This window comes from Nannospalax galili, unplaced genomic scaffold (genome assembly GCF_000622305.1).
Source record: "Nannospalax galili isolate Female #2095 unplaced genomic scaffold, S.galili_v1.0 scaffold124, whole genome shotgun sequence".
Lineage (NCBI taxonomy): Eukaryota > Metazoa > Chordata > Mammalia > Rodentia > Spalacidae > Nannospalax > Nannospalax galili.
In genome coordinates, this window is record NW_008352485.1 from 1780477 (window position 1) to 1794502 (window position 14026).

At 47.5% G+C, this 14026-nt stretch overlaps 1 protein-coding gene across 1 annotated transcript in view; it reads right to left on the reverse strand.

The window, feature by feature from the left end:
- Positions 1-14026, reverse strand: part of Pcsk6 (proprotein convertase subtilisin/kexin type 6) — a 197901-nt gene that overhangs the window by 6526 nt on the left and 177349 nt on the right. The window contains exons 16-20 of the mRNA XM_029554306.1: positions 10249-10351; positions 8955-9151; positions 7099-7186; positions 3251-3354; positions 467-596 (exon numbers count right to left, since the gene is read on the reverse strand). Of these exons, the coding sequence (XP_029410166.1) occupies positions 467-596; positions 3251-3354; positions 7099-7186; positions 8955-9151; positions 10249-10351 (622 nt within the window). The remainder of the gene's footprint in view (positions 1-466; positions 597-3250; positions 3355-7098; positions 7187-8954; positions 9152-10248; positions 10352-14026) is intronic.

A 14026-nucleotide genomic window follows, 5' to 3' on the forward strand; every position in this document is an offset into this window, starting at 1 on the left:
GTTTGTCTAAAATATCTAATTTAGAAAAAGTTTAACCCCACAGATGTGGTTTTCTTGATTATCTACAGTGTGAGAGCATCCTGTGCCTTGGCTTAGACAGGATTGTCCTGTGTAATCTACTGGTGTGGGAGGCCATGTGGCAGCACCCTGTTAACTCTGTTTCCTGCCCCATCCCACTGCTACTCAGTACTTACTTATGGTGAGTGCCTAATAAATAATTATGCATTAAGTAAAGAGAGGCCTGAAGGCTGCCAAGTGGCTTGTGACTTTGGCAATCACTAACTGCAGGCATCCTTTCCTCAGTGAATGGGTTCCTTTTTACCCTCTGTACCCACAGCAGTGGGTAATGCAGTATGTCTGTCCCCTAGGTAAGGTGCCACCACTCCTAACTCTCCAGATATTCATTCACAGAGCCCATCAGACCACCATTCCACAAGAGCCTGGATCAGAGCCTGGAGGAACATACCTTCGACACACTTTGTGGGGCAATCCGGGCATCTCCTCTGGATAGAAGCCCTCACCACAGGCTGGCACACATTTCCAGTCTTGGAAGTGGAAGTTTTTTGCACAGTGAATACATTCTTCTCTGCTGGGTCCTGAGAGATGCAAGGGAAAAAAGCAGATGTCAGGAGCTGCTAATGATCATGTTCCAGCTTGTTCTGGTGTTCCAGGACATTTGTGGGCATCTTTCTAGGAGCTCTCTGAGGGCTGGTTATGCTGACTCCTGGAGGGAGGTCACCATCCCAACTTCACAGATGGGGACATGAGTCTTATTCCACATGTATCCTTTCCCATCAGGCAACTGCAGTGGCCACACTGAAATGTGTTGGGAGCGTCAAACCAACACACTGTGTTTTAACTGGGTACCAGTGAAGTGACAGTGTCTGAGATTCATTGGGTTAAATAGGATATGGTACTCAAAGCATCTGCACGTGATTCTTTTTGTTTTATGTGTGTTCATGTGAGTGCAGGTGTGTGTGTGTGTGTAGCTTATAGGACAACCTCAGGTGTCATCCTCAGGAATGCTGACAAACACATTTTCTAAGCGAACTATCTTCACAACTACTAAAAATTATGAATTTCATACTCAAAGTCTCTCAAGGATTCCATTCAGTTTTTATAGGTTTGGGCACTTTAGGAGGCCCCACACTGGTAAGGCTAACAGCAAAAAGGGTGATGCTTATGCTAACCCATTATACTGTATCTCATTCATTGGGCCTGGCAACACACATACACACACACACACACACACACAGTCTTTCTCAAAGGCAAGAAAAACATGCTGTGATAGGCACTAAGCCAGAAAAACATCTCTTTTCTTTTAAAATCTTTCTGCTAGCCAATGCCCATGTCCTTGGAGGGTAAGTGGAGCTAGGTACTTCCCTGTCCTATAGATCCCCACCCATCATTTCTGGAAAGATGGGCAATTGCCATGGACCACAACCTCCATGCTCTAGCACCTTTACTGGAGATGGTCAAAAGGCTCATTCCCAGAAAGCACAATGTGCTGGGGAACTGTGGGCTAGCCACCACGCCCTACCCAAGATGTCACCAAGCACAGGTGTTTCTAGTAAGACACACACTTATCATGGAGCAAGGAGCTTCAGGTGACTCTGAAAGGGGAAGCGATGTCTCTGTCTCTAGTTGCTGCCTGGGGTCACATGTGTTCCCAGGAGGCTAGAAAGAGCTCAGGCTGAGGGCATGGAGAGACAGGGAGAATTTCTCCCCCCTCACCAAGAGCTTTAGGCCTGCATACTGGTGAACTGAATGCCTCAAGTGACGGAGGAAGCACAGGACTGGCACTCAAAAACCTACAAGTGACTCAATAAAGCCACTGGGGATCCAAGAAAGAGAAGTGAATTATTGAAATCAAAAGAGTTACACAACCACAGACATGAATGTTATGGATTCAAGTTAGTGAACAAAGAAGCAGCATTGGAGATGCTTCCTAAACAACTCAGGCTAAACCAGGATACAATAGCTAGGAAAAGCTGCTGACTACCCATGGAGAAAGCTGCTCCTAAGGCCAAGCCAGGTTCCTTCTGGGGTTGTTCCAGGATGGGGTGGAAGACGGCATGTCTCCTATGGGTACCTAGGGTCAGCCCTAGCCATTGTGGTACTGGGATTTCTGACATCTCCACCAGGGTAGCACAGCTGACAGCTACACAGGGCTCATATGGGACAACACAAGGAAAGCTGTGCCTGCCCCATGGCATTTCCAATGAATATATTATGGCAAATACGATTTAGCTGAGACCTGATTTTTATATTGTCACTGCAGCAAATATTCAATCTAATGTGAGTTTCTTAGAAGGCATCAAAGTGCTGGGGGCAGAAAGGAAACGGAGGAGAAGGCTTCACCTGGAACATTTCTGAGCGCACTGCTCATGATGCACGCTCCAATAACTGCACAATGAAACCCAATAAAATGAATGGAATCACTGCTATATTCTGCATAAAAACTGTGCCTGGAGACATCTGTGCTATAATCTTGATGGGAAATTATAATGCATGTAAAATTGTTTATGGCAGTCTTTTCCTCTTTGAATAAAATGTTCAAAATAAGTGGAGATGGGTACAAAGAACTAAACTTCGGTTTTATTGCACCCTGCCTGAATCTTCCCTGTCCCTCTCTGAGGCCTCGGAATCTTTATGGAGTTATATTTTCGCCTAATTCTACAGCAAGAGCTGAACTCTAAGGCAAGCAGCTCACAAGCAGCTAAGCATCCTTTATTTTTTGCTTGAGAGCATTCATGGCCTGGTTAGGTTTTTAGTGCATAGGTCTTTGCATTTTTGGTTGTTTTTAATTTTAAAATTGTTGGTATCATGTACATAACACAAATTTTAATCTCAACCATCATAAAGTATGTCATTTGGTGATATCATTGCATTTACATCACTGGGCAGCCATCACTACCCTCCATCTCTAGAACGTTTTTCATTTACCCAAACTACAATTCTGTACTCATTAAACAATAATTCCTCATTCTCCCTCCCCCAGCTCTAGGAAGCTGAGAGGGCCTTTGTGTTTTTACTGTCATTCCCCCACTCCACCCCTATCCTACATGGAAGGCAAATACTCTACCTCTGAGCCATACCCTTAGTCCTTTGCTTTTGAATTTTAATCTGCAATAAATGCAGAAACCCAGGAAGAGCTTGCTTGGTTTCAAGACAGCTGGTCTACCCACCTTGGTAACCATGTATGCAAATATCCAATGAAACAAAAGCCTTTGGCAGGCAAGCTGCTCACCCACGCAGGTTTGGCAGGTGTGATGGCATTCTCCACATCTAATCAGCTCAGAATCAAAGTAGGTGCCTGGTTCACAGTCTGGAATGCAGCTGCCCCGTGCAAGGCTGGAAGAAAGAAAAAGTGAGTTTTTACATCTGTTCCAAAATTCTAATTAAATTATGATCTGCCCTCAAATGCCTTTCACAGGAGGAAATGGACATTAGCGAAGCACAGCACTTTGTGTCACTGCTGTCCTCAGATCAACCGGAGGTCCCTGGGTCTTGGTCCTGGTGCAGGAGGCCAGAGCCTAAGGCAGGAGAGCAGGTTCTCTCTCTTGCTCTGTGCTGGCTTCTCTCCACAAGCTGGTTTCTCTCCATAGCTGTTTCTGAAACCTCACTCTGAACCCCCAGAGAACTGGAACATGGAGCAGTTTCCCCTGTGGCAAGCTGGCTCTCTCTCATTGGTCTGAGTCTCCTCAAAGGGTCAGCACTGGTATGTGAGAAGGGTGTTGGCCACAAGGCTGATCTTCAGTCCTGGATCTGCTCCCATTTTCCCTTACTTAAAACTCTCCTGCTTTACAATAAACTTGAAGTAAGATCCTCTCCTGGGACCTGGCAGCCTGGTCCATATGGTTTCTGTCTTCCACTTTCACCCTACCAGTGCCTACATACGCCTCCCTCAGCTGGACAGCATAGCCAGAGATCACCATCACAAACTGAGCTGTACTACCCAATGCAGGACCTGGCTCCATCATTTCCCAGCTGTGCAACCCCAGGCAAGCCAACAGTCCCAATTTCCTCCTGGTAATTGGTTCCTACAGCACAGCATTGCTTGGAGAACTCACTGAGCAAATATATGTAACTGTTCAGAATCTGGCACACAGCAGTATAAATAAATGTCACCTACTATGATTTCTTTAGTTCCTGGGATTGTATTATGTCATGTGCACACATTTTAAATGGGTTTGCCAATAAACATATTGAGCAAGGGCTCTAGGGTGCATCTGTCAGATCTAGAGAATACTGCTGTGATATGATTTATAATTAGAAATGTGTATTTGGTCTTCATCCTGACACACAGCTATTAAACCCTTTAGAATCAATAGTAATAAGTGTCATTTTGCATGCTAATGAGAAGACTGGTGGCTCTGCAGTAGCTTCAGGTTGGTTGCCAGGTGAACAGACTATTGATCAGAGGACAGGAATTTCCAGTTCCACCATCCCATTCTCAGAGGAGGGGAAAAGACTGAAGGTGGAACTGGTCACCAATGGCTAATGATGTAATAGCTCAGGCCTCCATAATAAAGTCTCCATAGCAACTCCAAGGGAGAAGTTTTGGAGAGCCTCCAGGTTGGTGAACAAAGACATTCACAACTCAGGAGGCTTAAGCAGGGCAACTGCTGTGAGTTCAAGGCCAGCCTGGGCTACAAAAACCACAGGTAGCTGCTGGGAGAGTGGTGTTCCCAGTTCCACAGGAATGGGAGATGCTATGCTCGTAAGCCTCTACTTCATCATGTCCTTTGTAACATCATGTATAATAAGTGGGTAAAGTAAGTACAAAGGCTTCCCTGAGTTCTGTATATATAGCAATTAATCAAACTCAAGGAGAGGGCTGAGGGAACTTTGACTTATAGTCAGTTGGAACATAGGATGGTTTACAACCTGGGGTCAGGGACTAGCCTCAGAAGTAGGAAACAGCCTTGGGGACTGTTCTCAACTTGTGGGATCAGATACTATGTGTAGGTAAATAGGTATCAGAATTGAGTTAGGTTGATAGGATATCCAGTCGGGGCCCACCAAGCCATGTTTTGGTAACCACAGGTGCGCTGTGTTGAGTATATGAGGGTAGAAGAAACATCATCCCCTAATCTTTTACACCTTCAGGTTTTTGAGCTCCTCTGCATGGACGGCAGATGCCCACCCAGGATTTCTTTCTTATCATGGTGCCAGGGTCATTGCACAAAGCAGTTAAATCATGTCTTTAATAACTGACATTCCCTTGAGAATCCCTTCAGCATTTATCCCCCTAAAGAGATAGATGGCCAGGAGGCAGCAGCTAGGCTGCTCTCTCCCTGCTTTAATGTGACAGCAATGATTTGAAGTCACAGCTTAAGAGGATATTGAGCAATAAAAGGAAGCTTTCTGTGGATTATGGCTAGTGATGTTTTCCTACTTTGTTTGTGTTTCTCTCTGAAAACTTATCACTACTGGGACCAAACCTACTGGGTGGCTACTGCCTGAGAGGCACTTTCTCTCCTGCACCCAGTACCTGACTTTCCTCCTTCCCCATGGGCACAGAAATAGATGTCTTGGGACCCCCCTGGCAGCGCTCCTCTGGGAAATGGGTTCCAGGGAGTTGGATCCATGGGGCCGTCCATCCTTGCCACATTCAGCTAGCAGCCTGGGGTTTGAGGGTCCACAGCATGAGGCACCCTGCTGGCATGGCCCAGGCGATATCAAAGCTGGTATCTACTAGCCCTGGCCATGGCCACCAGTGGAATGTCTCCTTTCTCTCTCAGCTTTGTTCCCTTTTGGGGAAATCTCCTTTCTGGATCAGTTCATCCTTTTACTTCTAATCCTGACTTGTCCGGTCAAGAGGTTTAAATGATGGCAGGTATGATATGTCACTTTGCAGGGTCTTGCTCTACCTTCCCATCCCGCAGACTCTGATCTGAAAGAAAGGGGCAGGATGAAGGCAATGTCATTAAGGCAGCCTCATGGAGCCTTCTGGGAAAGTCACTGATCGCCCTTGCATGTAAGTTATGAGTAACACGAATGACTTCATAGGCTGCAGTAAAGATTAAATGGGTCCACACGGGTGAGAACGCCTGCAGAAGAGCAGATGCTCTCACTAAGTTCTTGCAGCTCATTCCCTATCCAAAAGCTTCCCTTTGTGGTAAACTCTAGTCTCAGCAGCATCCAGAGGCACAGAGACTAGGCTAGAGAAGTGGGCCACAGCCTTGCAGTGCCTCAAGATATACTTGCTGCTCCCTACCTAGATCACAGCATCTCCTCACTGCCTTCTGGAAACGTAGGCTCTTGGGCTTCACCTAACCTCACTGCCATTTGGACACAAACCCTGCAGGTTCCTATGCCCCACACAAGTGAGAAGTAAGGGTAATGGATTCCTTTACTTCATTCCTTTCCATACATATAGACCTTTCTATACACACAGGTGTTAGTTCCCCTGCAGCAAACCCCACTGCATGTGATATATTCAACCATTACTTTAACCAGTTCTCCAAATCTGGCCTAAAGTATAAAGATTTGAAGCTGGAGAGATGACTCAGTGGTTAAGAACACTGGCTGCTCTTGCAGAGGACTCGAGTTTGATTCCCAGCATCCACATGGTGGCTAATACCACCTGTAACTCAGATTGAGGGGATCTGACACTCTTTTCTGACCTCCAAGGGCATTGTACCACACAGGTGCACCTGCCTACATGCAAGCAACACACACACACATACACATAAAATAAATAAAATATTTTTAAAAAGAACACTGGCTGCTCTTCCAGAGGACCCGGGTTCAGTTCCCAGCACCTACATGGTGACCAACAACTGCCTGTAACTCCAGTTCCAGGGGATCTCATGCCCTCTTCTGGCCTCCATGGGCACTGCATGGCATGGGTGCACTTACATGTAAGCAAAACACCCATGCACATAAAATAAAAATATTTAAAATAAAATATAGAGATTCTACCCACCCTCCAATTTCTCCTCTTGAACTGCCCCCTGACTTTGACACCTGATTTTGACAGCCAGGACTCTGGACTCTGGGCCTTTGACATTTTCGTTTTCAGGAAAAGATGCGAACATACAGAAGCTAAACATAGTATGAACTTCATCCTTCAGATTGGGGCGAGCTCACCTGAATCCTTCCTCACACACAGTGCACTTCTCAGGTTCATCCACACACTTTTTACAGCTTGGGTGGCACTTAAGGCAGTGTCTCTGACCTGGAGAAAAGCAGGAACAGAGGAAGAGGAGGATCGCATGGAGGGAATTAGAGTGGGAAACACACCCCAGCAAGCCAGGTGGGCTTGGCATGAAGCTCTCCACAGAGTGAATGGGGAAACAACCAGCACATGTTCAGACCACGAACCCAGGTGTGGGATTACAGGTCTCTCCCCTCCCTTTTCTGGAGAAAAATCAAGTCCTTGAATGACCTCAAGGCTTCAGGGGTTGTCCCTTCAGAGGAGACCCACACTCATTGTGCTTATGGTCACAGGGACAGAAGCCAACTCCTGGTTAGCTGAGTAGAACTGAATCAGGTGCAAACCTTTATGAACCTGCAGGGGGTACCTGGGGGCATTGACCCCTCTCTCAGCATGCTCATGGAACTCTTCACTGAGAACTTGTTGGCACCTTTGCAGTGAGGCAGGAATCTGTGTCCCTCTTTCTGGGGAGCTTCTGGGTCACCGTGAGTCCCACCTGCATTTCCATGCATTATTATCAAGGTTACTCATGTTGGTGCCTAGTCAAATCCTAGCTGGTGTGGTTAATAAATGCCAGCCCTGTGAGCCAGGGGTCCTTGTTATACCTCTGTGCAGCCTCCTTGTGGCCCATGGGTAGCATCACATGCACACAGCTTGTGCTCAAAGACAGTAATGAAGGAGGGTGGCTGGCCTGGCCTTGGGAAGAAGATGAGGAGGAAGAGCATGTACTGGGCCCTGAAATCACCTCTGGCTGACAGCCCAGGCAGGTGTTTGCAAAGGCTGTGAATTGTGTCTGCATGACTTGCTGTTTCCCATCTAAAGGGAGTCTGGTTCCTTGATAGCTTGGTGTGTCTAAAGATTTCCCCCAGGAGTAAGAACCGTGGGGGTAAGAGCCCGGATCAATCCATCCTCCTGTGCAGTAGGCATGTAGACAGGAGCACTGGGGGGAATGCCTGCTACCTACAATGTCCTTAGTTCATTTAAGAACCATCCCCTGTCTATTTAACCCACACCTTCTCTTTCCCCTCTTATAGAGTGAGGTAAGTTGCTAAAATACAGGCTGGAGTCCCTGCCCATTCACACATCTTCCTGGGACAGGTGGGATAGCAGGACATCTGGCTTCCTTGCTCAGAGTTTGAGCTCCACCTCTGTCATTACTAGTTGAGACTTCTTATCCCCTTTCAGCCTCAAGACAAAGGGAACACTGCCCCACCCCAAGGGGCATGGTCACTACTGTAAAAAGTCCTGCAGAGACTACCTGGCCCCTCAGAGCCCAACTCCCAGCTGTCAGCAGGGTCCTCTTCTTTTTCAGAAGACTAAACCTTAAGTTTGTCTCAGTAGCACTTCCTCTCTCCCAATTGTGTAAACCCGTGCTGTTGAATCCCCCACTCTCTTCTGGGACGCCTGTGCTGTTACATGGAAGCCCACAGCACTGTCTTTCCTGGATGAGAAATGACAGGATGGGCAGCAGAGCATCCTCTTCTGGTGTCTGAAATGAGGCTGAGCTGAGGCCAAGCCACTTCTGCATTCTGTTCTCAATAATGTGAATTCCAGTGTGGGAGACTCATTTCAGTAGCACTTTGGCTGAGGGTGTGGTGACTGTGCTAAAAAGGTCTGAGCACTGTGATTTCACTGTTCCCTTCCCTTCCATCTAGCCTAGCCAAAGGTCCTGGATAAGAACAGTAGAGAGTACAGGAAGCAGAGGGCCTGGGAAATCCTCCCAGCATAGGGGACCATAGAGAAAGGGAGCCAACTTACCCAGTTTTGGGCCCACAGACTGACCACTTACTTTCATCAGCATAAAGTCCAGCAGGACAAAGGGTCACACAGGTGTTCGTCTCCTGGTGGTGATAGAACCCACGGCGACAAGACAGGCACTGTGTTGGGCTCCTGCCCATACAGGTCTCACACCCCTTGTGGCATCGACGACAGCGTCTTGCTGCTGTGTCCCCAAAGTAGCCCAACGGACATATGCTCAGACACTTCCTATGGGAGCAGGCATAGGTGGGGGCCTGTTTCAGTCCAGGCCTGTGCCCACCCTGTGTGGTGCTTACATGGACTAAGTCCAGGCAGCTGGGTAGAAAGGATTTTCCCAGAGCTTGGATGCCTGTCCTGAGTCAATAAAATGTTGAAGATACAGGATCCCAGGAGGGATGTTAAACTTGAATGGGTGTTCTTAGTCTTGCTGAGAATAGCTGAGAGTGTCGTACACATGTGGAGGTTTGAACACTTTTGGAAGAAGAGAGCTCCAAGTCCACAAACTGGGTATAGTGGCCCACACCTGTAATTCCAACACTTGTGTGGCTGAGACAGGAGGATTCTGAGTTCAAAGTCAGTTTTGGCTATATAAGGATACCTTGTCTAAAACAAGACAAAAAGAAACAAAACAAAACAGCTGTCCTTTCCTGTCCTGAGGACCTGTTTGACTTTCTGCAGGTACTGTGGCTTTGGTATTAACCTTTAGAATTTCTCTGACTGAGGCAAAAACCCTATATTAGTGCCTGTAGGGAACAAGTCTTATGGGCACTGAGTAAAGCTACAGGATAATTAGACTTGCCCAGTAGCAGGATATGTCCTGGGTCTGGGGACTCTAGCTAGATACAGTCATAGCTGTGTCTCACCTTCACTGTGCTCAGCACACCCTGGTCTGGCCCTCAGGGACATGCACCAGCTTTGTTGGGGTACATATGTCACCCAGGCATTCCATGCCAGGCATGTGAAGCACACAATGGGTGTTCAGGTTTGTGAACTGAATACATCAAAAGCACAGCATCTGCAATCCCAGCAGGGAAATGTGGTATAAAGGCCTGAAGCACGGATACTCCCCATAGAAGGGTCAGCCTCAGGGGGGTGGCTGGTCATAGGCTAGGGGTCCCAGTTCAGATCTGCAAGAGTACTGCCTTAGGGGGAATACTTCACAATGGACGTGTGATTAGAATAAAGTTGTTGAACTTTTAAAAAATGCAAAGCACTTAATCTCAATATAATTTCCTTTTTGGAGATTATACAGCTCAACATGGCCACCTTAGTGCTACAGTGTGGGGCTCCAGGACATGTAGACAGCAACCCCAGTCACTCATTACCTGCTGGTCTTGGCATTCCCCAGGCTGAAGTGGACACAGTTCAGGCACTGGTCTGCATTGGGGCCATCACAGCCTTTGTCACCACACTCGGGATGACACGCACCTTAAAGACATAAGCATTTCCTTTCATCTGGAGAGATACTTTCTCATCCCATCCAGCCCATGGGTCCCTTTGTCAGGATACCACAGTCCTGCAAGCCTGTAGGAGCTTCCTTCAAGAGTGGGGTCCTGCAGGGGCTGGGCAGCCAGACTATCATGCTAGAGAGTCACTTGTGGGAAGTGGTCAAAGTTGAGAGCTGAATCTAGTTCAGGCTCCAGTGTCAGAAGGTCTGACTCTCTAAGTAGGAACAGCATGAGAGCAAATGTTACAGCAATTGGTGGCAGTGAGGGTCCAAGGCCAGGGAAGAAATGGTAACTGAGATGCTGAGAGGCATTAGAGCCATTACACAGCACCAGTCACCTTGCTGATTTGTACTGGGAGGGACAAAGCAATGCAGGGTGAGTTTCTGGGATGTTGGGACAGCTCACCATTTGTGATGGTGCAGCATGAATTATGTAGGAAGGGGTGGAAAGTGTCTCTCCATGCCCTTAGGAATAAAGATCATGTGGTGCACCTACTGGTAGACAGGATGGAAGGGGACAGGGAGGCGAACTGTGGGAGGCACTGGACCAAGTACATGATTGTTATCAACTGAGCCCTTCCTGCTGTCTTCTTTTCTGGTTTCCCTCACTCTAGCCATCCCTATTGGGTCACCATTGTCTTCCCTCAGGTCTCTTTAAGTCCCTAAATTCTAACTGTGGGCCTGTCCTGTCGGAAAGGTCATCTAGAACTCCAGGGGAGCTCAGTGAATCCCGCAAACCTTGCCTTCTAGGTCCTTCTGCAGGGACCCACAGGGACACCTCAGGCTGTGGTGAGCATATCTACAGATTCTGCTTTGCAAAAGTGACATAGCTGCCCAAGCCAGCAGGGGTGGGACTCCTGCCTATTCTGAACCCACCTTAGCTAGGAACACAGCTGGGGAAGTGTTTGTGAAGGTTGGAGGAGACACAGGGAGGGGCTGAGGGGAGTATTAGGAGGGCTTCTGAGACTTCAGAGTGGGAAAGCTTCTGTTTGACTTGTGTTGGCAGAGGGGGTAGGAATGAGTTCGGGAGCAAAGAGGAGTTAACTTGTTGGCCAACTGCATTTCAGCATTTGAAGGGGAACACCTGGGGAAGACAAAAGCCCTCATTCTACCAGTCTACAACTGGTCTTTGGCAGGAGCACAAAGCCCTCTTCATTCACCCTTCATGTCCGTAGGCCCCCCAGTGTTAGAGTTTGCATCCTTTCCTAAGCGTCACTGTTGTTGATAGTTCCCAGTTTTCATGGTGGGTCCCCACTTGTCTCTGTTTCCACTGTGAGTGCCTTCAGAGCTGAGGTCTTCCCCAGGACTTTCTAGATGGCCTTTCCAAGTGGTTGCTGGCCCATTCTGTGTTCTAGGCATGCCTGTCACTTCCAAAGTTCAGCACCTGAACCACATCCTCACCTCGCCTCCCAAGACTATTTGTTTACTTCTTTGGAGCCACCTCAAAGCTCCTTGCTCCATCACGCTAGTGTCTGGTCACCTTGCCACCCATCAGGCACACTGCATTCTGCTGTGGCCTTGCCGACTGGTGACTTAAGGGCCTTCCTTTTGCTGTGATTTCTCCCTGAAACCTAGAATCCCTAGATCATTCTTGCTTGGTAACAATGTAACCAGCCTGGCAGAAATGAAGGTATTCTAAAGAGACATTTATGTCTCTCAATCTGACTAGCAGATCCCTGAAATGATGGACCCTAAAGAAATGAGAATTTCCCCAGAAATCTTATGCTGGGAGAAGGTAAAGGCACCAGCAGGAGGGGAAACTGTATCAGAAAGAGATTTATAATTTGTCAGAGTACCATAAAAGATCAGACTGAAGCCCACACAATGATGGGTTAGTGGTAGGTGGGGGCCACACCTTGACCAGGACTACTTAGATGAACATATCGCTGGTCCTCTGTTTAAACTTTAATCTCACTTGAGACCATGCAGACAGATTTAAAAGTGTCACTGGATCTTTTTGTACCTCTTCCCAGTGTGGCCACATTGAATACATCTTTTTCTGCTTTTTACTATTAATTTGCTTGTTTTAATTGGCTTCCCTAGGACAGGTGGTCAAGCTTGGCTTCTTGGGGAACATGCTGTTGACCCCAAGTTCAGTAACAACTTCCTTCATCTGAAGGCGATAAAGAATGTTGGGGGAACAGGGACATGAACCTCATTTCCTCACTCTCTCAGCATGGGAGATGTCTCTCAGCAAGGCAGAATGGGGTCTAGCCTGTTCACTGCAAGCTCCCAGTACCTAGGATGCATCTGACATATAGCAGGTACTAGGTAAATATTTGATGAAGTGTGGGACTATGGATGAAGGGACAGTAGAGGGGAGCCTGGCAAGGGCAGATGCCCTCACCATCAGCAGACAAAATATTCTAGCAAGTCCCAGATCAGCAACAGTACTGGCGAGGGGCCTGGATGGATGCTTCCAGCACTGGTCCATGATATGGATATTACCCGCCCCTCCTCTTTGGGCCTCCCTGCAGTGGAAAGTTTCACCAGCAAACTCTAGGGGAGTCTCTTGCAAGCTCGTGTCTATCTGAAGCAAAAGCAGCAGAATTCTGATACAGCATCAAGGTCAAGGGCAGTAGCCAGCCCTCCACTGAAAAGGTTGGGATATGACATTGTCTATCCAAGAGCTGCCATCAAATTCCATAAACCAACCAACCAGCATGTGGATCTCTGGGCTGTTTTAAAAGCCAAATATTGAGCTTCATCTCACCCATGACACATGATGAATTAAATCCACCTTGTCCCAATCACTTCTTTCCTGGCAGGAATGCTCAGGTCCAGCATCCAGCTGTTACTCATTCTGTTTGTGAGAGTCTTGTTATTTGTGTTGCAATCTGTAATTATGTCTGCTTTGCTTCTTTCCTCAATTAGCTGAAAATGATTCTGAGACCCTGACTTCCTGAGTCACTGTGTAGAGCTCCAAGCAGAGGCTCCCAGTAAAAAAGGGGTGCTCAATTAAAGTTCAGAGCAGGTTGGCTGACAGCTGACCCCAACCCCATGGGGTTTACCAACACAGGTTAGTATGAAAACTCTACCCTCAGTTCTTCGTGGAGCAAATCCAGGATTGAAAAAACAGAGATGAGTTAGGAAAGAAGCTTGGGGTTTCTCTCTCCTTCCCCACATCTCTCTCCCTTCCTTTCTTTATATACTAGGAATTAAATCTGGGGTCTCGTGTAAGCAAGCTCTGCCACTGAGCTATATATCTAGCACTTAATTTATGTTTTTGAGACAGGATCTCTGCAAGTTGACCAAGCTGCCTTCGAACTCTCTGTAAGCCAGATGGACCTTAAACTTACCATCCTTCTTCCTCAACCCCTGCACCCTCTTAACCGCCCCCCACCCCCACCCTGCCACAAGTTGCTGGGATCGTAGTCCTATACCACTATATACCACTAGGCCCATTCACCTTCCCTTGCTAAATGGCTACTTCTTTCTTGAAACTAGGCTCCCCTCTGTTCCCACATCTTTCCAGGCTTCTTGGCCATAGGCTTATAAGAAGTCTGGTGATCTGCCTATATCCTGGCTGGGCTCAGGTCCACTAACTCTCTAGGTGTACCCTACCTGGAATCTTGTTTACCTGTTACAGGGATAGATCCCAGATCTGCTGAACTTAGTTTCACGGGTAGGGCCAGCCCAGGAGTCTGCTCTTCAAT